Source organism: Fusarium flagelliforme (assembly GCF_020744385.1).
Source record: "Fusarium flagelliforme strain FIESC 12 MPI-CAGE-AA-0113 chromosome Unknown B0J16scaffold_4, whole genome shotgun sequence".
In the NCBI taxonomy this organism is placed as follows: Eukaryota; Fungi; Ascomycota; class Sordariomycetes; order Hypocreales; family Nectriaceae; genus Fusarium; species Fusarium flagelliforme.
In genome coordinates, this window is record NW_025763506.1 from 1,764,225 (window position 1) to 1,790,753 (window position 26,529).

General features: G+C 50.1%; 6 protein-coding genes across 6 annotated transcripts; 5 read left to right on the forward strand and 1 right to left on the reverse strand.

Moving 5' to 3' along the window:
* Positions 1-1,811: 1,811 nt before the first annotated feature.
* Positions 1,812-4,220, forward strand: B0J16DRAFT_355701 (uncharacterized protein; the record flags this gene model as incomplete). The annotated part of the gene is made up of 4 exons (XM_046129426.1): positions 1,812-1,864; positions 1,953-2,089; positions 2,146-2,149; positions 2,231-4,220. The coding sequence occupies 4 exons, from the start codon at positions 1,812-1,814 to the stop codon at positions 4,218-4,220; spliced, it is 2,184 nt and encodes a 727-aa protein (XP_045982859.1).
* Positions 4,221-4,885: 665 nt separating this feature from the next.
* Positions 4,886-6,590, forward strand: B0J16DRAFT_125723 (peroxisome membrane protein). The gene is made up of 2 exons (XM_046121690.1): positions 4,886-5,387; positions 5,443-6,590. Exons 1-2 carry the CDS (start codon positions 5,168-5,170, stop codon positions 6,444-6,446), a joined length of 1,224 nt encoding a protein of 407 aa, XP_045982860.1. The 5' UTR covers positions 4,886-5,167; the 3' UTR covers positions 6,447-6,590.
* A 6,947-nt stretch (positions 6,591-13,537) lies between these two features.
* B0J16DRAFT_355703 (uncharacterized protein) lies at positions 13,538-15,423 on the forward strand (the record flags this gene model as incomplete). The annotated part of the gene is made up of 2 exons (XM_046129427.1): positions 13,538-13,988; positions 14,072-15,423. 2 exons carry the CDS (start codon positions 13,538-13,540, stop codon positions 15,421-15,423), a joined length of 1,803 nt encoding a protein of 600 aa, XP_045982861.1.
* Positions 15,424-16,240: 817 nt separating this feature from the next.
* B0J16DRAFT_341095 (uncharacterized protein) lies at positions 16,241-18,019 on the forward strand. The gene is made up of 2 exons (XM_046127790.1): positions 16,241-17,843; positions 17,893-18,019. The coding sequence occupies exon 1, from the start codon at positions 16,641-16,643 to the stop codon at positions 17,724-17,726; it is 1,086 nt and encodes a 361-aa protein (XP_045982862.1). The 5' UTR covers positions 16,241-16,640; the 3' UTR covers positions 17,727-17,843; positions 17,893-18,019.
* Positions 18,020-18,153: 134 nt separating this feature from the next.
* On the forward strand, positions 18,154-20,811 carry B0J16DRAFT_286830 (WD40-repeat-containing domain protein). Its single transcript, XM_046124119.1, has 2 exons — positions 18,154-20,418; positions 20,469-20,811. Exons 1-2 carry the CDS (start codon positions 18,521-18,523, stop codon positions 20,695-20,697), a joined length of 2,127 nt encoding a protein of 708 aa, XP_045982863.1. The 5' UTR covers positions 18,154-18,520; the 3' UTR covers positions 20,698-20,811.
* Positions 20,812-20,870: 59 nt separating this feature from the next.
* B0J16DRAFT_414602 (P-loop containing nucleoside triphosphate hydrolase protein) lies at positions 20,871-25,222 on the reverse strand. Its single transcript, XM_046133466.1, has 4 exons — positions 24,978-25,222; positions 24,634-24,930; positions 24,197-24,585; positions 20,871-24,144 (listed from the first exon to the last, which is right to left on the reverse strand). The coding sequence occupies exons 1-4, from the start codon at positions 24,993-24,995 to the stop codon at positions 21,171-21,173; spliced, it is 3,678 nt and encodes a 1,225-aa protein (XP_045982864.1). The 5' UTR covers positions 24,996-25,222; the 3' UTR covers positions 20,871-21,170.
* Between the last annotated feature and the right edge of the window lie 1,307 nt (positions 25,223-26,529).

The following is a 26,529-nucleotide window of genomic DNA, read 5'->3' on the forward strand; positions in this document are numbered from 1 at the left end:
TTGTAGTTGTAGCTGTAGCTCTCAGCCCTATGTCGTGCAATCTCAATACTCATTCGAGACTCAGAAATGCCTCGCAGTCAGCTGATATTGCAGGACCATACCGCACCAACGATTTACCTTGACCGTCGTTACAGTATCAGCCCCAAAACCCCTCTTGACAATGATTCAATTCTGTTCCCGGCATTATGCAGCTTTGTATAGGACAATCAATCCCTGCTGCGGCGCCTCGAATGGTCCCTGCATCTCCACCGCGGGGGAGAAATCGCCGAGACTCGATTGGCAATGATCGATGATCACCAATGCGTGCGTGATGGTGACGAGAAAAGCATCAGTGGGAATATTGTAAAAACGTTATTTCTGTGTTGTGGACATGGCCGCTGGGTGGGAATAAACCCTGCGTTTAGACGGGAGATCACTCCTTGGCTGCGTGGTTAGTATGGTATGGAAGCCTCAACTGTCGTGTAGTGAGCTAGACGGCTTCGGATGGTTGCGAATGCAATGCAATTCTGCTGAAGCAGTGTACGACTGTTTCCTCTTTTCTCTTTTAACGATGGATGTTAGACATTCCTAAGTACCTGTGTAAATTACTTCTCCTCATCTTGACCTCGGATGCAACGGCAGTTCTCGTCGAATCTGGACTAGAAAGCCATGCTGTATCCACAGCCACGCGCCATACTAGGTATTAACTAGATAAATCTTGTTCTTAATCTTCTTTAGTGACGTACATGCATATTCGAAGGATTCATCTGCGTACTCTAAGCATAACCGCGTTGGCCAATCTAGCACGAATCCTACTCGGCATTTGAGGTCCCTTACGCGACCAAGGATGTCATACAGCACGAATGATTCAGGACCGAGTCAAGATAAAGACATCAACAGCTCGACTACACCTATACCATAATTTCTCCTCTCAAAAGCCACTGTAACCGCCGTATCCCCAACCAATCAACAATCTTGATCCCGCAGCCAGATCCCCTATATGCCCCGGCAGCTACACCAAGCTAAAGCTATTTGATCCATAAACCGCTCGCCTCGATTAACCGCAGACTGGCTGGGACGAATCAATACCTAACTAATGAACTTCTTCATCCCGTTAGACTTGACATTCCCAACAAAGCAAGTGCCTCGGGAATACTGTCTGGTTCTACCCGGAGTGCAGAGAGGCGTCTTGTCTTGTCACTTGTAAATCGAATCATTCCAATTCTGGTGGAGGACTCTTGTGGTCTTTGCCTATTTTGTACTTGACTAATAACATAAGTGATACCTCCTGTTCTTGGCACAAGGCGCCTTGGGACAAGAGACATCCACATTTGCCTTCTCCCTTTTCTTCCCAAGGTTCCTTGATTCTTCAAAGACTGTGGTGCCGTTCTACACGCGTACACCAACTTAGTCTGCTATACATTTGCATATTTATTTTCACTCAAAAGGGCGCTTCTCTCGTCCAATATTGCGTCTCAGCTCATACTAAACGCCGCTGACGTTAAAAGATCCCATCTCCACAAACCTCTCTGTCTAGCCAGGTACAGCACGGTGCGGTACGTCAAGGCCCGTTGCGGGTGAAGATACCCTTGCAAGCTCCCAACTCCGAGTGCCGAGCTTCTCCTGGGGTTCGCAGTACCCTTGGCTTGGCTTACTTTACGTTGCCTACTTTACCAGAACGGCTTCTCGTCTCTGCACAAGCCTCTCCTCTCTCCCAACCAACTGCCTACCATATCGAGCTGAGCTGAGCCTCGTAATTTGTTTGCCTGTTTTGTTTATGTTTGCTCGCTTCTGCAGCCAACTGGTGGGACCCGAACCAACCACGGGCAGCCATGGAGATCCAATTCTCGATCCCTATTAATGGCGGGCGCAATAACTCAGCTGGGTAAGCTGCCCAGCCCTGTCGCCAATGGATCCCTTTCTCCATCCTACAGCTGAACTGAGCTGAGCTTACGATTACTTTGTTTATTTAGTCCTTCAACCTCTCCCACTGAGAGGTCTGCAAATGCCACGGCTGCTCATGGTGGCGGCACTCATCGCTTTGCACTTGAGACAAGGGCCCGGCATACTCGGCGCAGCTCAAGCAGAGCCCGTACAGGATGTGCTACATGTGAGTTTATTGTGCAGCCCTCGTTTATCATGGCTGCATCGCTAACTCTTCCTTAGGCAAGTAAGTATTTTGCTGTTCGTCAAGATTCGCGTTGCTCGCAAGTCATCACAGCCTGAGGAGCTCATCACTAACATGTTTTAGAAAGCGACATGTCAAATGCGATGAGACCAAACCGTCATGTCTCAACTGCATGAAATGGAGAGGTTCATGCGATGGCTACGCTGATGCTTCGGCTCCTCCCTCTGAAACCGCCGCCACAGAACAGAGACCACGCCCTGCGGCGACCAGGTCGAAACAAGCAACGAATTCCACAGCCAAGTCTCGTGCAGGTTCGAAAATAAAGGTCAGCACGGGGTCCACGGCTGTTACGGCCAGAGTACCAACGATTCCAGAGGAACCTTCAATCAACACCATCTGCTTCACGAGCAGTGAACAGCGGTCATATTTCGATGAATGGTCTTCCCTCAGTGTTAGCTTCCTCAGCGGAGGTCTAGGAAATTCGCGGTTATGGACGACAACAATGCCTCAACTTACGCTGCAGGAGCCCTCGTTACGGTATGCTGCCATGGCAGTTGGTGCATTGCGCAAGTCCTCCAATGTCGAGTTTGAGGCGTCTTCTCCCGGAAATGAACTTGCAGGCGACAACAAACATTATCTCAACGCTATCGTCTACTACTGCGAAGCTCTGCAATTACAGGCAAAGGCCAGGCCGACAAAGGAAGGCTTGCGCACAGCTTTATTGGCATCTCTAATGTTCATATGCTTCGAGGCGCAAAGAGGCAATATGCCAGCAGCTCTTAAGCACATCATACACGGCTTTAGCATGCTCAACGAGCTGGCTGCATGTTCGGATAAAGCACCTAGTCTAGTCAGGATCGCTCCAGCACCTCCTGCGTTGGTGCAAGAGATTCTGGACTGTTACAAGCCCCTGGAACTGCAGTCACGGTCGTTCATGGGTTCATATAGGAAATTCTTCTTTCCTCCCAAACCACCGGCTGTCGTAGCCAACCAGGCTGTTCCAAACCAGGCTTCCAGCCCTCACAACATGTCGAGTCCAGTGAGTCAACCTGGCACGCCATGGGCGGGTGCACCTCCAGGTCAGCAGAACCCTGTCGGTCTACCAAGTCCTCAGAGTCAGGCAAGTCCGCAAGCGATGTCAGATCAACAGACGCCTCCACGAGCACCACCGCAGAGGCCTCCGGGTATTGCACCATTTACCAAGCACTCACCCTACTTCAGACCTAAGCAGACCAACATCACCGTCATCGACGATATGCCGGCAGCTTTCAGCACACTGGATGAGGCCCATGGCTACTGGACTCTGCTGCAGAAGCTCATGGTTCAATACATCCCCCTTTTGACTGCGACCACGGCGCAGCTCGCTTTGACAAAGGTCAAAGACATGAGAGAATTGGAAGCCAAGCTGTCCGGTGTAAGACAGAACCCACGAATCGCCAAATTTTTGGAAGAGTCAAGACTATGGCTCCATCGATGGTCAACTTCGTTCAGCCCTCTCCTTAAAACTGCGTCGGATAACCGACCAACCGACTTCCAGTCCTACTTGAACGCCATCAATCTACACATTGAGTTCCTCATCCTCTATGTGTATACAGCCATGCCGCGTTACTCCGGTATCGAAACAGCAAAAGATCTCACACCGCAATATCAGCAAATCAACGCTATCGCTGAGACGCTAATTGCATCTCGTCCCAACTGTGGCTTTGCGATGGACTCTGGCTGGACATGGCCGCTCTTCGTATCTGCCTTTGGGTGTCGAGATCAAGCAGTTAAAGAGGACGCCATCCGCATCCTTGGAAAATACCCAATCCGAAATGCCCTGCGTGATAGCCGCGTATTCCGTGCAATCGCCCTCAAGAATCATGAGGTTGAAGCAATGAACGCATTGGAGGGCGACGAAGACGAGCAGTGGCTGCGGCTCAGAAGGAGAGAATTGGTGTTTGAGGATCTCGGAATGAACATCATCTTCCGCTATGCAGAAAAGAATCCGATGACAGGAGAATGGGACCTTGTCGAGGAGGTGGCAGCCTTTATGGTGAACGAGGATGGGCAACTGGACTGGCATCGGCAGCCAATCTCGGAGTCCGTCTCGATTCTTTCGGGCGTTTGTTAGTAGAAACCGTATGTCATTTTGGTAGAGAACAGGCGGAGGGAGTTGGCATTGTTTTAGATAAGCGTAGGAGTTCTGGCGTGCTTGCTATTAGGCTGCGACCGGCCAGATGTATTATCTACAGGAAAAGAAGAAATCAGGACACGATTGGAGTCGGGTACATACATAACTAGAAGTAGAAAATACTATGCATTCGCATGAAGACTGATCCCATCACGGTTTGCAACAAAGGTTGTTGCATTGATTTGTGAAAGACAACGCACATAGATGGGGACCATTAGAAATTGACATGGTTATTTGTTTACAGGCGGTGTCCTTGAACGTGCTTGGACATTTATAATGCATCTCTGACGTGGTGATGCCCACATGTTAGGGGAAGTAATGGGTTATCATGTGAAATCGGTGAGCAGCAGTGAAGAACCACCGCAACTACATTGAGATACTGGAGAGACAGAAATATTGATGCAAAAGGCTGCAATAATTATATAAAATGCAATATTGTCGATAACTTGATTGAATCCTTGGACATCTCATCTCGTCTTGTCTCTTTCAACTGCCATCCGTGTCTAGGGTATCACGGCGCCGATGCCGAGGTCGTCGGCCTCAGGCACGCGCCACCTCCACATTCTGGTGACGTGCCTCGGGGTGGTTCGGCGGGCAGCAGCCAACCCCAGGAGCTGAGCTGAGCTGCCTGACCAGCATCCATCCATCTCCCATAATCAATCCAAATCAAATCAACTCAATTCCATACACAGACATCGCCCACCGCCTTCATCACCATTATCGTCGGCGTTGAAGACTGCGTCTTTCATTCCTAATAACGCGTCATGGCTGGCGACTGAAATACTCGCTACCTCGACGCTCATACGGATCGGCACCACGCGCGCATATCTCCTTTCAACGGCGTACCCTTGTCTTGACGACACCGACACCGACATTATAAAAGGGACATGGATCCCTCTTTGACGCGCGACGTGCCAACTTCGGCCTCTAATTCTACCAAAATACCTTCTCCTACAGCTTCCAAACAATCACCACGACCGGGAATCGGCCGCATTCTATCATTACCTCCTCAGTGGCTCTCCATGTACGATGAATTTATTACCAAGAACGCCGGCCAAGTATCGCAGATAGAGAGCGCTCTGCGGAGTTTGACATATATAATTCCAGGTAAGCTGACCTGCCGACTGCTTGCTTTGTAAAGATTGTATCTAATATTTGACAGGCCGATTTCGTGATGCCGAAATCGCATCCGAGTCGATCCACTCGGGTGTTCAGCTGCTATCTCTTTACCATGACTCCTTACTTCAGAAGGCCATTGCACGTCTGCCGATGGCAAGCATGCCGTCGGCGCATGCACGATATACCCGATATTGGACTCAGAGGAGTGGCGCATATCGAAGAATAGCCATGTTTCTGCAGATGATTATTTATACGGAGATGTTATGGGAGATGACGGCTAAACGAAAGGGTGGCGAGAAGTCTCGGTGGAAGGTCGTCGTGCTCCTCGAAGCCCTCAAGGCATTCTGCCGGCTTTTACTCCTACGCATTACTCGGTCACGACCGCTCGTCACGCCGGTATTGCCGGAACGGGAGCCTATTCCTGAGGATGCTGCAGCTGCAGACGACGATGAAGAAATTGCGTACCGAAGTGAGAGCGAGTTAATGGATGAAATATCAGCGGATGGGTCAGGATCTTCACAGTCTTCGAAACCCGCACACGAGCGCGAGTGGACTATGCCCCGAACTGGAATGAGCCTGCCATCACTGCCTACCGGAGGTGATATCAGTTCGTACTTGCTCGGTCGTGTATTGACTGCCGATGACATCAAGCCTGCGACTAAGCTGCTCAACCAGCTCCAGGGCAGCAGCCATGGAGCCGAGATCCTGCAGATCCTGTCGCCGCTCATCTATGCGGCGGCCATGGCTCATAACCACAGGCGCGGAGGAGACAAGAAAGCTTGGACCCCCTGGCTGATCGGATTTGCAGTCGAGTACGCGGCGCGGCAGTTGAGAGACCGCGGTCTGCGGACAACGTCCCTGGAGCGTGAGGAATGGAGCAAGCGTGGATGGGCCATGGGTTGGTGGGCTATGAGGGGTGCTGCCTACGAGAACATCACCAAGGGCGTCGTGGGAGGAGTGAGCAAGAGAATGCCATCCTTTATTGGGGGTATCCTTGAAGATTACGAATACTTGTGGGAGAATTACTACTTCAGCACCAGTGCATAAGCTGCACAACGGCGTAGCGGACCGGCTCGTCTCAAGTACATTGGATGTTAATGGTTCGCCGAGGCTTGTCGACTTACGAACTTGGCATAATACAGGGACAGGACGGATACCTTGAATACCCTCTCGCCCATCAAAACACAATAGGGCATCCGATCGGCAGGCGGAACATGATGGACAAGCTATGCAAGCTTGGATCTCAAAGTCATTCTGGATCCGTCTCCCGATTCGGAATACCACTCTCGCGCCGGTGTTGCACGATTGCCAACTCTGCTGCCCGTGCGGTCCCTCATGTTTGGTTTGGTGGGTGACCCTCTCCGATCAGCGTCGGGGATCAAACAGAGGCAAACAGAGAACTCTGCTTGCCCAATAATTAATGGCATCTTGGTTACTTTACTTAGCTATTTCGATTTTTCCGACTTTCATTTGGTGGCGATGCGTATAATGTTATGCATGTGTATATTAGATCAGGTCGCATGGGCGTTCAGGTATGACACAACATATTACTAGTAAATATCTTTTCAACAACAATTGCGAACTCTTTTTTCTTAATTTTTGCTCTTTTTCACTTTTTCTTTTCATCAATCCGAGATACGAAATGCAACCCTCAAAGGAACATCACACCCATCTCCCGAACTAGGATCGAGGCTAGACATGAGTGACGTTTTAGGCGAAAAGGGGGGTGCGTGCAGTCCCACTGGGCAGTGCAGCGCTCGGCCGAGAACGAAGCTTTCCCCTGTATCGTACAGTAGCTGATGGACAAGGCAAGGTTGAGAACAAGAACGAGAAAAGAAAAGAAAAAGAAAGGCTATTCGGGGTTTCTCGCGAGAGCACGGAGCCTCGGGGTGAATGTGGAGGGAGTGGGAGAGACGGCCCTCGAGCCGGTCGTTTTGAGGCGGGTTTCAAGTTGAAGTTGGAGGAGTGCACAGTGGGCTGTTCTTTTCTACAGCATTCTTTTCTACTTACCGAAAGACTTGATCTCTATTGTACTGTACCTTGTACTCGTGATAGGCAGGAATCGACAAAGAGACGGTGAAGAAATCCGTCCGACATCATTTCGCAAGAAGAGTTTGCAGTGTAACGCGGTACCTTGCATGTAATGATAGTTGCCGTGCTATATATATAGTCTACCACCTCAGCTGCCATTTTAAACCACAGGGTTCGGTGCTATATTGCTCTTTTGGTATAGAAACGTTCTGTTCCCTCCGGCCAGGGTTGTTTGCTAAAGCTGCCCATGGCTATAGAGAACTGTCATCCCGACGTCCCCTATTTCTCAGTTATTGTTTTCTCTTTCTATTATTATCCTTATCTCCGCGCTGTTCGAGATGGATATGTTGAAGTGTACTGTACGACCTGTACGACCTGTACGTAGGTAGTTAGGTACCATGTAGTAGGCACAACAACAGAAGTACTAAGGTACCCGAGCCAAGAATTTATGGTGAAACGTTGAACGTTGAGTTTTTCCTTTTCTCGGTAGGAAACTAGGGCTGAATGGGCAATGCGGGAGCTAACTAGTAAACCTCAAGCTGAAGTCAGTATTAATAGACTCACTCACCTCAAACGCGATGCGCAGATACAGTGGTACACAGAGCTTTTGAGAACTTAAAATAACAGAGGCTATGATAGAGATAGTAAGCTTCCATTAAGCATATCAAGGAAACACAAGCACGAAACTTCAAGGAATCTACGGGCTACCCAATGAAGAGAAGAGAACCCAACACTCGGGTAAACCGCGACATGCTGGTGCATATGATCTGCTTTTAAATACGGGATTGGAAGGCCCGCGCTTTGTTGACGTTGGACATGTCCGGACCCTTCTTTATACGGGTTCCTTGATCGATGTAAGATTATGTATGCTATGCGGCTGCACAAGTCGATCGGAACGGTCATAATTGTGTGCATACTGTTGCTCATAAAGAGTCTTGCGAATGACTTCTGCGCAAAATGAGAGCACGGACAACCAGGCTCGGCAACTATGCCTATAACATTATAGCGTGGTTGATCGGTTCATGTGATGATGATGAAAAGTGAAGTCTGGTCCCTGACTAGAACGGATGGGGACACCACCAACGATTGAAATGGGATATCGTGAATGAGTGGGTAATGAGATGTTTGCTTAGCTTCCTTGAGCATGATCGAGACCAACAGAACCGTTGTCGGGGCGGGATGCTACAGTGTCATTCTCAGTCATAATCATCATCATCATCATCAGGGTTCTCAACGTTGATCGTCCTGTCTTTGCTTCTTCTTTGTGGGCCCAAGTCCAAGTCAAGGCCGTTAAAAGGGGGCGAGACATGGGAGTCGTGATACGCGAAATGATGCAAGTAAGAGCAAAAGCCGGTGTGTGCTTTGCTTCTTGAAGTTGGGGCCTACTGGTAGTAGTCTACTGGGTCTAGGTCTAGGTCTAGGTAGGTAGGTAGGTCTGGGTCTGGGTCTGGGTCTGCTGGGGTTCTATTCGCAAATCTTCTTTTTCCATTGTCCGATCATTGACAGCGGAAGATTTCCACCTCGTGTGCCGAGGGTCTATACATGTATAGAGTCATTACGGATACAGACAGTACTGTACATTCAGAAAGACCAAGCCAAGGCTGATGGACCGGGACAAGCTGTGTTGGGAATGGATAGAATAGATCCATCCATGGCATGGCTTGTCCTGACAAGAGTCAGGTAATTTCCACATCTGCCGTGCCTGTGTATCCGTACTATGGAAGCTTACCCCTGGGGGGCATTTAACCTTAGTCATTCATTTAATGCCCGGGAGGTTGGTTTGATTCATCATTTGAGAGCAGAGCAGATGCACTTCCGTTGTTCGGGTCCTGGGTCTTCGCCTCGTCTCGCTCCGTGTGGATCGCTTGCGAAAACAACTCCCTTGTTCAGAGGAGGATTCTGTCTGTCGTTCGTTACGAGTGGAGCAGAGCCAAGACGGGTAGAGATAAGTCAGCAATTGACAATGACGATGATGACAGCGTCGATCCAGGGGCATATGTACGGTACATCTGACTGTTTAGACAGTAGGTACAGTAATTACGGCAGATTCTACGGATATCACGACGTCTTTTTTTCCATTGCGGTCTTTTTCCCTGTCTCTCTCCTATTCTTTCTTTTTTCTTTTCTTTTCTCACTGCCCTGTATCAGAATTCAGAATTCAGAATTCGGAAATCTGGGCTGATGGAAGAGGCGTCAAGGTGCACCAAAAGTTGCAGACACGATGGTGCCATAATTGATGACCAGCACAAGAGAGTCTAACTTGACTTGATCAATACAATACCACACTAACCTTAGCCGACCAACCCCAACCCCGGCTCCAACTTCAGCCCCAGAACCCGGCCCCCCAGCCTTGATCATCACGGATGGAAGTTTGAGTTAGAGTCGATACGGGCTGGATAGGGTTGGATTGCATTACATTAGGTACAGATACAGAGTACCTTGACATTCTTTGTCTTCTCTTTTGACATGTGAATTGAGTTGCTCAGGATCGGCAGATGGCATGATCCATGCCGGCTTGGTCGCCAACGGTCGCCTTTACCTCCTGTATGCACTTGGCGAGCAGAGGCGAAGTCGTGTCTAGCCAGCTGAACCCTCCTCAACTCCAGGTATGGTATCCGTACGGTATCCGTAATAACGCTGCGACCAGACCCTTCTTTTCTTCCTTCGTCCCTCCCGACCAAACCCTTGTTCGTATAGGGCCATGAAAATCGCAACATTCGAGCCAAGGATGGATGGAGCTCCTTTTCCTGTTCCTCGGGGGCTTCCCCTAGCCAGTTAATCGTAGTGGCTGATTGGCGGAAAACCGTTTCGAAACGCTCGACGGGCGGCGTTGACGGGTTTATTTTGGTTCCATTCCAGTCACCTCTACCGCTTCTGTTACTGTCACGGCCACTGTTACTGTTGGTTGGTTGCTGAAAGAAAGCCTTGGGGTCTTCCTTGCTGCATGCTTGTCGCGCGTTTCAGGTGAGCATTCTGTTACAGAGGGTGTTCCATCTTCAAAGTCAGATAAGATCAGATCAGCTCAGCTCAGCATGACATGGCATTGAACTTTGCCTCAAAAGGCTGCAAAGCACGTTTTGATCTTGGTAGTTCAAGAATCGTGCGGCTAAACTCCGATCTGATTGACCGATGATCCCAGAAATTACAAGAAAACGTGGTGATCCCATATTGTTCCTTAGCTACCTTACCTTAGCGAGCAGCTTTGATAAGACGGGACGTGCGACGGAGTAGACTACCTCGATCGAGCCAAACCCCGGAGTAACGAGAAAGAATTGGGAAAGAATTACACAGACAAGACAACCCAGGATCAACGCAGCTAACTAGACTAAGGTGACCTATGTTAAATGGATTTTCTCTGCTGTGGATCAACTACTCGTGTCATGGGAAATTCACATTCTGATGACAACAGCTTCATTACGCCTTGGACCGATAGGAGAGGAGACAAGAAAAGAGAAGAGGGAGGAGCTGCTTCTCGTTGTCCCGAACACGACCCCATCCCATGTCCCATGTCGTCCATCCTCTCTGTGCCTGCAGCCGAGCTGCGACGGATGGATGCTGCGCAGGACAGGGGCTCTTCTCTTGAGAGAAAAGAAGAGACATCGTGTAGCTAGCTGCTTGCGTCACTTTAATCCAAGGAAACCACACAAAACGTCAAGTCAAGAACACAAAGCCTATCTTTAGAGCCAATATGTGGTGAAACAGAGAGACCTTGTGTTCGCTGCACAGTGATGAAGGCGTACGCTCGCACAAGCGCTCGAACTATCGTTTCGTTTGTTTTGCTGCTGGTTGCCTGTGCCTGTCACAAATGAGCCGGCGTCTTTTCTGGACTTTGTTCCTTTCAACTTTGACTTGGACTTTCTAGGTAGGCTCCTCGGCAGTACAGTAGAGTACTGTATCCTTCTCAAGCCTTATCCTGTCCTGTCCTGAGAGCTCCAGCTGGGCGCCTCTACCTTACCTGGCTTGGCCCGGTTAGGATAGGTTGGTTTCTGCTGCAGAACCCCCTGTCCTGAGCTCCTGGCTCGTGGTCAACCCCTGATGCCGTTCCAAAGTGGAGATGGGTCTGAATAAGCAGGGATGTTCCTTTCTGCTGCTATCAGGTCCCGCTTGTTGGTCGACGGCGCGAGAGGAGATCTTGTTGTCATGACGCTCCTGATTGAGATCGTGATGAGGATGAGGTATCTGTACTGTAGTCTAGTCTAGTAAGCTCAAGTGCAGAATCGCTCTCTGCAGCTGCACGCGCTTAGTAGTAGATTGGGTAGAGTTGGCGATGGTAATGGTGTTGATAAGCGTTTATAGCAATATTGAGATTGAGCCATACAGAAGATGACAACAGCACCTACCATCCATTAACCTGGTGCATTGTCTCTTGAATGGCACCATCCGCGAATGAGGATATCGAGGAGAAAGCACAGCACAGCACAGCACAGTAAGCAGTGCTGGACAGGGAAAGCTCACCACATCCCCATCTCATCAGTTGCAGTCAGTCAATCAATCAATCATCCAGTCAATTCCTTCCTGTACGTCACGTCACTGCCGCTCTGTACCTGACCTGACCTGACCTGTCCATCTCCATCCATACCTTGGATCTTACCACGATCCCCCCGGATGTTTTTCCCCTCCGCATCCAAATTTCACTCACTCAACCAATTCTCTCTCTCTCTCTCTTTTTCCATTTACGCTCTTGCACGGCAAGGGAATTTTCTATTTTAGGTTGCCCATCAGTAAATTGTTTGCCGACGTCTTCATTTCCACACGGGAAACCTTCACGGCTCAGCATCAATTCTTGTGAAACTCTGGCCTAGAGACGGACTGTATGGGGCTTAAAAAAAGGAACTGGTCACTTAAGAACAGGTACAGGAGGTACGGCTACCAACAGGCGCAGGCCCTCGAAAAAGACCGCAGCAGCAAGGTACCCGAATCTAACCAAAGTACCTACGGATACCCAGGCACCACCAAAAAAAAAATACCCTGGTATAGGCCCATTTTTGGTTGGCTTTAGCTTTCTTTCCCGTCCCTTTCGTTCCACCAAAGCCATCGCTCTACTTTGGTCCGCTCCTTTTCTTGGCCCCATTTTCAGTCCCAGTTTCGTGGGCTTGTGTCTGTGTTACTGCTGGTGGTGCCAGACCAAGAACCAGCCAGCGGTTCCTTGAAGCACGGGCTCAGAACAAGTCAGTCAGCGTACCTACTGTACTACGGTACTGTACCTAGCAGGCAGGTTCCAGGATCCTTCCAGCGGCAGCACCAAAAGTTTACAGCACCTGCAGGCTGGTCATTGGATCCATCTATTCTTTCTTGGGAGCTCGTCTCTCAATCATACCCCCCTGTGCACAACAGCAAAGGAGACAAAACACCACAGGCGATCATTAATTACAACACTTCGGAGAAATAACCTGACCACACGCCCACGCCCCTTCCCTGGGTTGACCTGTCTAACCTAACCTAACCTTCACTGATTGTCCCATCCTTCTTTCCTCCACATCCATTATCCATACCCGCCTGTAGTGTATTGTACTGTACCTCTTCCCAAAAGACAGGACCCAGCACGGTATCTGAGAGGGACTCCAGCAAAGAGCAAGCACCCCTGGTCTAGCTTCCTTCCTGCCTCTTACCTTGTGCCTGAGCCTGAGCCAACGCTGCGCCTGCCTTTACTCCTTCCTACACTACCCTCCCATCCCCCATCTCCTTCCCACCTTCCCGTCTCTTCACAACTCCAAACTAACCATCACCAATATTTCTTTCTTTCGTTCTTGTTTCTTTTTGCTTCATATCCACTCTCGCTCAAAGGTCTTGGGACCCTCAACTTTCGCTCCTGTCACTCGCTGTTTGCTCGTTTCCGGAATCCAAAGGATCCAACATTCGCTACCCCGTGCCGTCAGCTCATCGCCCGAGGGCACCACATTCGCTTCAACGACAACTTTATAATAAGACCGCGACCTGAACCGTCCGATAGAGGATAGAAAAATCTCGCGAGACTCCTTCTGGCTTACATCCTAGTCGCCGACTGTTCCTCCATGTGAGCGGAGCCCATGGATCCGAGACAGAGCCAACACCATACGCAGAGCCAGACCAACAGTCCTCAACAACAGTTCGAATTCCAGCAGCATAACATGTCGCAGCATCCAAGCCCTTCGCCCCCTCAGCAGGGCCATGATGGTAACCCTCAGGATGTTCTCGCCGAGGCGCGTAAGAACCTCCAGGTCCTAATTGACTCCGGTCTGTCCAAGGAGCTTCTTCATCAGCTGGTCGATGGTAGCCAGGCTCTCAACCTCAACCTCAGCGCGATGACTGCCATGCAAAGCATGCCCGCGATTCCATCCCAAACTCAAGCCCAACATCAGGCTCCGTTTTCTCAACAACCCACCAATCCAAGCCATAATGCCAACTCAGCCTCGCTCGCTCCTCCCCCGCCGATGCGATGCCCTCCTCCGCCCCCGATTGCGTCGAGTGTACCTAGTGTCCAGACCATCACGACTGCACCATCTAATGGCTCATCGACTGCGACGACCCCAACTCCATCAGCCGAAATTAAGCATGAAGTTCTCCCCGAGGAAGTAAATTGTGCGTCATTCCCGCCCGGCATCCGGTGTCGATTTTCTGACCCCTTGGCCATGCCGAGATGTATGCTAACAAATGACCATTAGCTATGTTCCTTCCTCCTCAGGTCGCCTTCAGTCATCGCCCTCGTATCTCCGTCTCCTCAACAAGCTCCGGCTCTTCAGGTCATGCGTCCATCTGGTCTACCAACTCGGGACAGTCATCGATGTCATGGCAGTCTACTTCCACCTGCAACCGATCGCAGGCGCCACTTCCAATCCCTCCTTCCAGCTCCATGAACGGTCTTGGTCCAATGAGTGCCCCGGTTGGCACTGCTGGTAAGACCAATATTTATTGGTGCACATCGTGTGAGACAAGCTTCAAGCGCAAGTACGACTGGAAGCGACACGAGGATGAGTTTCACGAGCGCTGGCGCAAGTACCCTTGCCCCGAGCCTGGATGCAACCGCAGCTTTTGGGGGTCCAACTCTTTCAATCAGCATCACAAGCAATGCCATGGTTGCAAAACTTGCCCCCATGCCGAGAAAGTAGTCAAGTTCCTCCGAAAACGCAAGTACTGGGCTTGTGGCTTCTGCTCTGCTCTCCACCCAGCTCGCGAGCGTCATGTCGAACACGTTGCCCGTCACTTTGAGTCTGGTATGACCAAGGGTGACTGGATGCACTCACGCGTCGTTTATGGTCTTCTGCACCAGCCTCTAATTCATGAAGCTTGGGATGCGCTCGTTGTCAGCAAGCAGCCCGAATACAACGGACGACGACCTCAGTTCAGCTGGCACCCAAGCAAAACCGGCCGCGCGCAAGGATTCCTTGAGAACGAGAACCCTGGCCAGCTCCAGGACCTTCTTGAATTCTTTTCTGGTGATGAGGGCGAAGCTCAATGGATCGTTAGCGTAGCTTACGACCTTGCCGACATTGTTCTCACCTCAGCACCGATCCCCTCTCCGCAGTATTCCCATGCCAATCTTGGACCTCAAGGTTTTGGGCATGATCCTCGTATGTCGTTCATGCCGCTGCCTACCCAAGGCCACCCGGGTCATCAATCTTTGATGCCTTCACCCGATCCTCAGCAAACTCAGTTCGCCACACCTTTCCGAAACACGATAATGGTGCCCTCGCAACAATTCACCTCGCCCTCGCGGCCTTCTCCTGCATCGTCAGCACACTCACCATTAGGACCATCAACGTCACCCTTGATGCCCCCTCCGGCGCCATCTCCTCTAGAAAAGCGGGAGCTTCCATTACCGCCACCACCTCAATCCCAAGGACACGACGCTGGTGAATCAATGATGGACTTTGAGTACTCACCAGCTCCTGTGGTTTTTGACGACTGGGAGAGTCTCACAGGTGCTGTTATTGAACAGCCTGGCCAGCAACATAATGGGCCGCCAGCTGACTGGGGCATGGTGCAATATTTTAACGACCCCCGCGTCACATCATGAGCTTAAGCTCAAGCCACTCTTTGACTTTTTGGACTTTACCGAGCCAATTGCTTCATTGTCTTCCCAATTTTGGGTTCCCCACGTTTTCCTTGAATCGAATTTTACCGACACGGACGAAAACCGTCCCTGTGCAAGCATTTTCCTTTTTTTGTTTTGTTTTTCTTTAGTAGATAATGATAATACCCCTTCATCGAGACGGCAGGTGAGGGCATCTGGATTGCTTGATCTTGTCACGGCAGGCTGAAAGAAATGGATTGGGCTTCTAACGTCCTTGGTTAAAAAAGTGGAGTTGGGGTGCTGTCACTGTCGTCCTTTGTTTCCTTGATGTGATTGATGGATAAGGATCTCCCGGGAGTTACCTGATGGGTTGGATGGATTTGGACTATGGGAGCTGATGTTGGAGAAAGGCGTCGACTGGCTATGGGAGTCGGTGAGCATTTACGGCGACGTTGAATAACTAGGCGCTGTAAGATAGCATAGAGAAAGGAATAGAGACCCCAGAAGGGACGGATTTGAATGAACAAAGTGCGCCAGCAGCTGTTATATACTAGCTTGTTCGAGGAATGCTAAGGAAATGAGATGCATCTGAAACAAAACTTGATCATCGCATGCCACACCTTGTCTATTGTAGCAACCATGTTGAACTCTAGCTCAGGGGACGCACGCGCAGGGAGAGGTACGTTCTGGGCTCTTTGGTTTGCTTGGAGACATAGACACGAGTTATGATGCTTTGGAATAGATGTTACTTTAGTTTCACCAAAAATTAGGCAGTAATCACTCATGCTTGGCGTCTTGATGTATCGTGAATGTCGCATGGCCTAACAATTGTCAACGAAGGAGTGGGCGCCCAGAGCAGCTGTCCAGCATTGAGTCGTATCATATCTCGGTTTATACATGCATATCGTGCCGAACGGCTGAGATGTGTGATTGTACAAAACGAGAGAACAGGGCTGACTACTGTTCCAACACCCTTTGTCCTATGAACAAATCTAAAGACAATATCGATAGATTTCTGAACACGACAAAGGGCATTTCATTGTATTCACCCAGATCAGTGTCCCTGCCGGTTATATACGGCTGGAGATTCTCTCAGGCTATCATCAGCGCCCAAAACTCATCATCAATAGAGCCTTTTAGATCTTCGACTCCAGGATATCATCACCAATATCGGGCTCTTTTTTGCTTTGCAACTCGACTAACACAGTAACTCACTCACAATGCCTCGCAAGAACAGCTCTCAGCGTTACTCCTTTGGCTTCTTGGAAGCCCTCGGGCAATGGACTATGGACCCCGTGTCTGCTCGTCGCCGCTCTCATCGCAGCTCTCGTCATGGTGGCCGCCCGCACCGGAACACTGAAGCCTACAGGCAGGCTCGCCTTGACAACGCACCACCTGGACTGAACCTCACAGCTCACCAGTGGCGAGAATATGCTGACCATGTTCCTCCGGGATACCGTACAGATGACGAGGACGAAGAGGAAGGCTGCGGTGAGTTGAGACAAGCTCCCCCTCCTGCGTCACAGCCTGAGCCAGATCCCTTTCGCTCTGCGTGGTCGCATTCACCTAGTTCAGCAGTGACCCGTGCACATGGGGCTGTTGAACGACGAGACTCACCATTACAGCGTATCGGCGGTCGAAGGTCTATGCAGGAACCGAGTAGCCCGCAGCTACGGCATGCAGCAAGTTTCAATGCTAACAACGATCCACTGTTTGCCAACATCCCTCACTATGAGGAACAGCGAGCTGCAGGTGACATCGTCGTTCACCAGGAGCAACTTGGTGCCGATAAACCCATGGCCGAGATCTTTAGACAGCCTACGACAGGACAGCGAGAGTCGAACCCGAGCGAGATGGGGCCAGAGGATACAAGGCACGACGGAGAGAACGAAGTAGACGCCCAGTCTATGCGAGAATCTCAGTTCATCAACGACCCTCGCCACGCGCCCCCTGTTCCTCAGGAAGGCTCAGATGGGTGGCCCATGGTTCAAAGTATCTCTCGTGTACCTACTGAGCCCCCGCGTAATCGTATTGATAACTGGCGTAACACCATACTCGAGGCCCCTGAAGAGCAGTACGGCGTAGACAGAGAGCCTTCAGTATTCGGTGGGAGCCATGTAACTGTCTGGCCTGGTCCACACACTGGTCGTGATTCTGCGAGCTTGGCTCCTGGCGATAGTGCAACTGAGATCATTCTGCGTCGTCATGGACGTGAGCGTAGAGGACCCGTTGGGTCTCGTGCTGGAAATCATCGTAACGAGAGCTCTCAAGGGGGAGGATCGAGACACAGTCGTCGAAGATCCTAGATGAGGCGAGAGAAAGGGCAACGTAGCGCTGGCGTTTGCTTCCCTTCGAAGTCGGTAAAGGATATGGTAAGATGCTCAGATCGGGGATAAGATGAATCACTGAGGGAAATGAGGCACCTGGAGAGTAAGTTAGGTAGGGCCTTTGTCTATCAAGTAAGAGACTGACAGCATGAGCTAGCCATGCTTTGGTAGTAAATACATTTCTTTTGTTTGTATGATAATGATAATGATAATGGATTTGATTGATCTGGCTGGCAGTCAGAGAAAGCTTCTCTGACTTGTGTAAGTGTAAGTCGAAGAAGCTACCTACTTGAACGTAGCCCCACTCGCTTGACCTCCAATTAAACGCGACGCGAGCGAGCTTCAACTCTGTACCTACCTTAGGTACTTTACTTTACCTTATTCATTTACATTTCGTGTTTACGCCCCACGTACCAACGACAGAACTCAACACTTTCATGTACAACCAGTAGCTTACAGCGCACATCTTCAATTGATCTGCTTACCTCCAGAATCTTCTTTTACTATTCGCGACTCTTGACAAAGCCTCGAGGACGCTATATCACCCCCGCCCAAGGTTCCAGGTCCTTTGCGACCCATGCGACTGCGATTGACGACCAGGTCTATTACCGGAGACACCTGCCCATGCATCGATGCTCTTAATTCTCTACTAGATCGACATCTTTTTAATGTATGCATGAAGCTCAGAGAACGTCCTTTCTGTACTCTCAACCATCACGTTGACGCCTTTGATCTTCCCAAGCCTCAACTAACTTGTTAGTCCCGTATCCATAATGAACGCCCTGGACGATGATCGGCTGTCCAACAGCTCAAACGACTCGGACAATGATAACGACAACGACCGCATTGATCAGGACAATGACGTGGACGAGGCAATGGAGGATGTAGACGATAATGGCGATCAAGATCAGGACCAAGACCAAGATCAAGATGCAGAAGGCGACGATGATGATAATAACGACGACGACGACGACGATGAGAATGGCGACGCCAATGACGATGCTGATGCTGATGGAGATGGCGATGGTGACGCTGAGGGAGACGAGAGCCAGCCTCCAGCTGCCGACTCTAACGATCAAACAAGTACACACATCAAGACCGAGTCCAATGATGATGCGCAAGACCGTAAATCTACAACTCCTTCACCAGGCTCGCGTTTAAAGTGGCCCCAACCTCGACCAGAAGCCATCAATGCCCGGCTTTATGATATCGTACCAACTATGGCTGCACCTCAATCGACCAGTGTTAATGCCATGGCCATCACACCTGATTTGCGGTACTGGATAACGGGAGGTTCTGACGGCTACATCCGCAAATATGATGGTCCAAATACCATCAATGGAAAGCTGGCTTTGACCGTAGCCCAAAGACATCCGTTTGTGGATAGTGTTACGAAAGCTGGCATCCTCATGTCGTACTGGGAAAACGAGGAGCCGGCACCTCCTGGTCGAGGCGATCAAGAGCACATACTGTCCCCCGTCTACTCCCTCGCTGTCCACTCCGAAGCTCTCTGGCTTTTGTCCGGTCTTGAGTCTGGTGGTATCAACCTACAGAGTGTTCGGCACGACGAAGGTAAACGAATTCATTGCCTGCAGCAACACACGAACGCCGTGTCCGTCTTGACCTTGGCACAGGACGAGAAGAGTGTTCTTAGCGGCGGATGGGACAAGAATATCTTTGACTGGGACCTGAACACCGGCCAGACAATCCGCAGCTTTGATGGAAACGCTGGTCAAATCTCGGCTCTTGAGCTTCGCCCTGCTAGCGGAGCTCCAATCCCCGAAGGGGATGACGAGCCACTCCCTTCTACCACGATAGCCACCAATAATGGAGCTCCAATCGCCAACGGAAGCTTCACAGACGGACTGACTCAGGATGGAGTAGACGATATGAATGCTGACTTCAATCCTGACACAGCCACTGGCGATGGCCAAGCATCACCTGCTCATGATAGTCTCTTTGGCGGCAGCGACGCAGGAAGTTTGTTCGGCGAAACAAAGGAGGATCAACCATTCGGGCACGATGATGATGAATTCGGCGCTGGATCTATGGACATGATGCCTGGCCATGGCCATGATAGCGCAATGGACCACTCCGCAGATATGGCTGCTCTTGATGCAGGAAAAGATACAGAAACACAGCCGGCTCCTGCCGTTGAACCTCCACCACCAGAAACATCACAGGATGCAGGCGATGCCATGGAAGTAGACCTCGTCCCGGCCCCAACACAGACTGCAGGATCTTCTCAACCAATACAATCGACACAAACGACTCAAGACTCTCAACCCCCTGCCTCCCAAGAACCCCCCGCTTCACCATCTCTCATGCTAACATCTTCCCACGCCCCAACACAGCATGACCCCTCGCAAACATCTCCAACAACCTTCCTCTCCGCGGCTATGGATGGGTCTCTTCGCATCTGGGACAGGCGCCAACCTGACCCTGTCGCGCGGATAGGTACTCGCAACGGTGTTCCCCCATGGTGCATGGGCGCGTGTTGGAGTCCATCTGGCAATGCCATCTACGCAGGCCGTCGTAACGGCACTGTTGAAGAGTTCGACATTCATAAGGCAAAGAGAAATTGGGAACCGCAGAGAACACTCAAGTTCCCTGCTGGCAGTGGAGCCGTCAGCGCCGTCAGACCCATGGTAAACGGCCGCCATCTCGTCTGGTAAGTCTGTCCTTCTCCAGCCCTTGTCTCCTTCTTGCTAACAACATCAGTGCCTCCCATGATATCCTACGTCTTTATGACCTCCGCGATACTCGTGCTTTCAAACATTCCACCGTTCCGTTCCTCATCATCCCCGGCCCTCCCCGCGCAGGCGTCATCTCCAGTCTCTACATTGACCCAACCAGCCGCTTCATGCTCAGTGCTGCGGGTACTAGAGGCTGGGAGGGCACCAGCACTGAAGTCCTTATCGGTTATGAGATCAAGGTTACCGATGGATGAGCTTTTAGTCAAGGAGGGGGTGCCTGGAGTTGCTTGTATACCTAGCCAGTTAGAACCATAGATCATAATTCGATAGCGACTTGAAGGATGGCGGAGTTTCACCTTCGTGACCACAATGCAAGCCACTTTACATTTCAGTGGAAGCCAGACTTAAAGATGAACAGTACTCGTAAGTTCCGATATTTTCTACTCTACTCTGAACTACAACATACCACTCATCCCTAACAACGGCTTCCACCCATTGACACATTTTGTCGCTTTCATTCACTCCCTATCTCCCTAGGTTTTGACAATAATACATCTGTAGAGGATATCCGTAAAGTTCACTCACTCTCAAGGATCCTTTTTTACACCCCTGTCAAAACACACTGCTTACTCATCCCAGTACATTGCCAGCCTTTTGTACTTCTATCTCGGGGGGCCATCAGTCCACAGAATACCCATAAGCATGGCCGACTCTGCCATCAGACCGTTCAATCAAAGCTGATAAGGTCCTCACCATCGGAGGTCTCGCTCCTGGTAGCTACCGATTCCACATTCGTTTCTTGCTGTTCATCGTGTTGATCAAAACTGATGAGGTCCTCATCATCGGAGGTCTCACTTCTGGTAGCCACTGATTTCGTGGTCGTTCCTTGCTGCCCATTGAGACCTTTTCCAGCAGCGGCATCGAGCAAGACTTGCTTTCTTGTTTGGGAAGGGGCTGGAGTAGTGTGACTAGAAAACATTTTCGGCCCATATCGCCGACTACCATCTACTCCCATCGTCGTTGGGCGGAATGCAGTTGTGATAGTAGTTGAGCAGGGGCTGGTTTGTTGTACCGCTCGCTTGACTTCTTGTTCTTTCTGCGAAACCTTTGCCGGACTCCATTTCAAAGAAAGGGGACTGGTGCCTGGGTATGGAGTAACCGCAGCAGTTCTTTGCGCATGGTATTGGGCGAGACCCCCTTCGGCATAATACCCTCCTTCCATTAACTGTTCGCTCGTAGGCTCTTGAATAGTAGGCTCTACTGCAGGGGCAGATTGGTCCAGTAGCATGTTTGGCTTGTTGCTATGGCTGTTGACTCTGACGGCACTTCTATCGAACGCCGAAGGTCCAATATGGGCAGAACCACGATGAACTGATCCACCTCTGCCATTTCGATTCACAGTTGTTGTTCGCCTTCCATTTGCTTTTCCCCAGGCAGCTTGCAAGCCTTTCGCACGTTGAGCTTGTGGCTCTCGTAAAGGGCGACCTGGTGTGCTCCTCTTGCAGATTCCACATATGCATGGCTCACCGCACAAAGAGCTGCACTGGTGACCACAACCGAGAGTGCGCTCGCAAGGGTGATTGCAAATGCGATCTGCTTCTTCGAAAGGGTGACATGTTAAGGTGCATGGATGTCCCTCCACGCATTTCCCCGCGCACAGTTCAGTGCAACCACCTCCAGCGATAGTGTCCCAATCCTCAATGCTGGAGATGCTGGTACGGTTCTTATGCTTCTCGCAAATCACGGGAAGAGAGTCGTCAAAACAGCCTTGCCCCACGAACACATCGTAGACATTCGACCAGGTCTGGTAACTTTCAGTCCCACCGTGCAAGAGGTTGAGAGCATTTCCAAATATATAGAGGCCGCACTTTGCGCGGCTAAGTGCCACGACGGCTCGGTTCTGATTCTGCACGAAGCCAGGCCGAGCGCTTCGCACAATGGAGAGGATGATTATATCATTCTCCTCGCCCTGAAAACCGTCTACCGTTTTGACGGACCATTCTTTTGTCGGATTCTTGGCTGCTAAAGTTGAGTCTCTTCGCAGAGTCTCTAGCAGAAGATTGACCTGGCCCTGGTAGAAGCTCAACATGGTTATCCGGTTGGGGGCGACACCATTCTGAATGAGATATCGAACAAAACACACAATCATGTTCGCTTCTGTGACATTGAAGTACGAGAAGTCATCGGCGTTTTGAGCTTCGTTCCAACTGTGATGAAACCATCGGAGGCTTTGATCTCCCATCCCTGGAACAGAAGGTCGGTTTTTCGGATCATTGACCGAGGGATGGTCTGTAAGCTTGTGATAAAATACATTTACCACTTCACGAATGGATGGCACCATACGGCGCTGCACCTGAAGCATTGCATATGGTAGTTCAAGATATACCAACCTCTCAAACAGGGAGACGTTCATGCTGTAGGGCTCATAATTCAGTTCCCGGACATCGGCCCGTGGAACGAGCTGTTGATGGTCTCCAACCAGAACTATCTGATCAAGACTGGGGAATAATGCCGATGTTATGTTCGCCTCTCGTGTCTCAGCTGCCTCTTCGACCATCAATATTAGAGGACCCAATGCCGCGATCAAGCCACGATACTTGGTCAGCCCGGTTGTGGTACAACCCAAGATCTCGATCTTTTCATTTGTGAGCATTTTGGCGTCTCTTATCCAGCTCGCGATCTTGTTCTCATCACACGCCACCTGGTACGCTTTGATCAGTTCGGGAAAGCGTTTGGCTCTTGCATCGATGAATCTTTCTCGTAGGTATCGATATACCATGCCTCGCTGTGTCTGATTTACGTCGTATAGATCTTGGTGATCCTTGAGTAGTTTCCCTGCTCGAGAGTGCAGAGAATCCCTGTTCGCATATCCGGTTGGTATGGAGCCAGTCAAGTGGAACTTGATGGGGACAAAGGTACCACGAAGACGTTCCTTGTCACTCTCCTGTTTCGACTCGTCGACGGCATGGCTTTGATCCTCATGGGGTTCTCTCTGGCCTCTAGGAGGGCGATAGACATATGTCTCGTCCGGTTCGAGGCATACACCGAGCCATTGCTTGATGGAATCAACTGCCTCGTCGTTGTCCTGTCGATCTATGGGTGCATTTTCATACTCTTCGTCCTTGAGTGAGTCGTACTGGTTTTGCGTTATCAGTTCCTCGACAAGAAATTCGTCTGCTGCAATGAGTTCGGTGGGGAAGCACTTCTCAAGAAGGTTTCCGATATCTTTCTGAATCTGTTGAAGTCTTCGATTCGCACTCCTTGTGGGGCCATGAGCGAATTTGGAGTCCCTTCTGATGTTGTATATAGTTCGAGGCTTAATAGCTTCATTCTCTGTCCGAGAACCTAGACGAGCAATGACAGCTTCGAAACTCAGGCAACGTTCCAGGAGCTGGTCCAGCGCATGGTTGGTTTGGGCAGCGATGATGACGGGCGGAATAGTTTGGAATCCTTGCCCAGCTTTGAGCGTACGAACATAGCTTTCAAGTGCAACGACCGACGTGAAAGTCTTTCCAGTGCCTGGAGGGCCCTGAATAACGGCGATTTCTCGTGAAGTCATGCGATTGAAGGCTTCCTGCTGAGAAGTATCGAAGTCCTTGGCCCTGTCTGGGATTTGAACAACCAGTTCGGGATCTTCAGTCAGGTAGCCCGCAGTGCATTCCTTCTTAAATCCATCAATTATGTACTTGTCGAACTTAGATCTGGCACGCATATTAACACGGTGGCTTTGGACAAAAGAAAGGATATGCTTACTCAAACTCAGCTGCATGTTGCAGCCCGACCATAGCATGACGAACACTCTCGAAAAACCCGCTTTTCGTTTCGAGCATCACCATCTCAACAGCTGGATCAATGACTGCAGTATCAGGGCTGGCCCAGAATATTTGGATGCGTGGTGGAGTGTTTTCACTCTCACCAGCTTCAAAGTCTGGCTCCAATCCACCGAGAATGCTTCGGTCTGCAACTATTGCAACGAAACATTGTGTCTTGAAGTTATCCGAGGAAGGAGACAAAGCAATAAGCTTGCCAGGGGCCAGACGAGAAGATTGGTGCCAGACTATCTTTGATTCTGAGCACTCGGTCGAAAAGGAAACTTGACACGCAGGTCCAGTTTTAGCAAGCAAGTAACCCTGGACATGTACCTGTGGTATGTAAGCAAATAGAACAGGAGGTGAGGAGGGGGAACCAACTTGAGTGTAAACATGAAAGTCGTCTGAATCCTGTTTTAGAGGCCTTTCTCTAAACTCTTGGACAGCTCTTCTCGAGAGCTCGATGCCCTCGAAACGGCTCGTCACGTAGTGAAACTCCAGGTAAGCTTGCTTGTCAAAGTTTTCCTTTTGGGAAGGCCCTTGAGGAAGTGTAGCAGGCTCTATTGCCATCAACTCTTCCGGCTGAGGTAATTCCGGAGAGGTTGACCAGTGACGGCTCTCAGGATTGGTACGGTGCCTGTGCTGCACATGTCGGGCTATGGTTTCGTCCCTCGGAACCTTGCCAGTATTAGTATGTCCTGATGAACTGGGGCTTTCATGCTCACCTCGCATCTGCGACCCATTTTGGAAACAAATAAGTATCGGACTTATTTCAGTTGTGTACAGGATTTTCCAGATAAGGAGTAAGTTGAAGTGCGGCAACAGTTACTACTGAGAGGAAAGGGGAACGCGAGCAGGCGGAAGTTGTGTGGTGCAAAAGTGAACGCAGCAGAACCAACAGCTTGCGAGTGGTTTGATAATTCGAGTATCTTGAGTAAAAGTGAGATCTGCTTAGAGGGAGAGGAGTAGAAAAAGGCGGAAAGAAGCAGGGGGATACGCAAGCATGAGTAAAACGAGTCTAAACAGACACTGGATGATAGTGTTGAAGAGAGATGTCTTGGGTGAGTGAATATCAAGAAAGTTGATGATATCAACCCTTTTCAGAGGTTCCGGAGATTCGTAGCAGCTCGAATGTGAAAGCTGGCCAGTTGATGTGTGGTGGAAGAGGCGAGAAGAGAGGTGTGAGGACGAGAGGCTAGGAAAGATGTGATAAGGTAGTGAAGAGAAGGAAGGAAGCAGCAGAGGAAGGAAGCAAAAAGCATGGGCCTCCCCCTCATCCAATAGGTATGAAGGATTTAAAGTTGAGGCAGTTGAGGCAGTTGTTGTCAGGTGCTGCCAGGTGCTGCCAGCTGCCTACCTAACAGATCTCTGCAGGTCCAAGACAGACACCACTGTTGGGGTTGCCCCTAGAGGGATCTAATGCCGAGTACCTAGATGGCAATTTCGATGTCGGCAGCACGTATCGCTTGCCGAAAAATAATTTGGAGGTTTCTTGTTCTGAGGCAAGAGGGGTTGTCCTTTCTTTCTTCCGTTCTGAGGAGGCACAGTGACTGCCCAAATATTTTGCACCTGTCAAGGCATCCAGGATGTGGAACCGCCTGGGTACTAGGTACTAAGGTATTCCAGCGAAAATAATACCTAGTGAAGAACGCTCTTGCCGTTTAACCTCAGTGTTTTATTGTTACTTATAGAGTTGTTGATAGTGCAGACAGTTGTTGAGGAACCTAAGGACGCAGGGGCGCTCCCGCAGCTGAGATCCCAAACTGTAAAATGCCTTGTGTAGATGCCCTGATAGTACAATAGTAGCTGTTGTTGGCTCAGTCGGTTTTATGCAAAGCAAGACGATTCTTTATCACTCGTCGATAATAAATTCTGTTTAAAGACAATCAGTTCATGCTTGAGAAGTGAGGAATAAGAACTTCTTACCTCTAAAGCAGCACCCGATCACCTTACTCATGTAATCAAAGTTACGTCCAAGTTGAAGCAATGATGTATTGTTGTGCTTTTCTTACTTGCTTGTCGTCAACTAGGCACGTTGGTAGTGTGGTGGTTTTCAAGGACCTTTTGGTAACTCCTCGATCAAGAGTTCGGGGCAACCATTTGAGAAAAATGGGAAAGCCCTAGATTTCAGGCAGACCTTCTTATATTCTATCATATAGATTGAATAATGAATCAAGAGGGGAATGTGAACAAAAAGACTGACCCTGAGTCACATAAAAATGCCCTTAAGCGTAGCGGCGGAAAGCTGCAGACGGCTCGGACAGCAGCCTCAGTTTG

What these genes read in the sequence shown, in the direction of transcription:
- B0J16DRAFT_286830 (XM_046124119.1), top strand. Translation starts at nt 18,521, where the DNA reads ATGAACGCCCTGGACGATGATCGGCTGTCCAACAGCTCAAACGACTCG. An exon ending in AACGGCCGCCATCTCGTCTG is followed by an intron (nt 20,419 to 20,468) that starts GTAAGTCTGTCC and finishes TAACAACATCAG; the next exon opens with TGCCTCCCATGATATCCTAC.
- B0J16DRAFT_414602 (XM_046133466.1), bottom strand. An exon ending in ACTTTCATGTTTACACTCAA is followed by an intron (nt 24,586 to 24,633) that starts GTTGGTTCCCCC and finishes TACATACCACAG; the next exon opens with GTACATGTCCAGGGTTACTT. An exon ending in CAACATGCAGCTGAGTTTGA is followed by an intron (nt 24,145 to 24,196) that starts GTAAGCATATCC and finishes TATGCGTGCCAG; the next exon opens with ATCTAAGTTCGACAAGTACA.
- B0J16DRAFT_125723 (XM_046121690.1), top strand. Translation starts at nt 5,168, where the DNA reads ATGGATCCCTCTTTGACGCGCGACGTGCCAACTTCGGCCTCTAATTCT. An exon ending in TTTGACATATATAATTCCAG is followed by an intron (nt 5,388 to 5,442) that starts GTAAGCTGACCT and finishes AATATTTGACAG; the next exon opens with GCCGATTTCGTGATGCCGAA.
- B0J16DRAFT_341095 (XM_046127790.1), top strand. Translation starts at nt 16,641, where the DNA reads ATGCCTCGCAAGAACAGCTCTCAGCGTTACTCCTTTGGCTTCTTGGAA.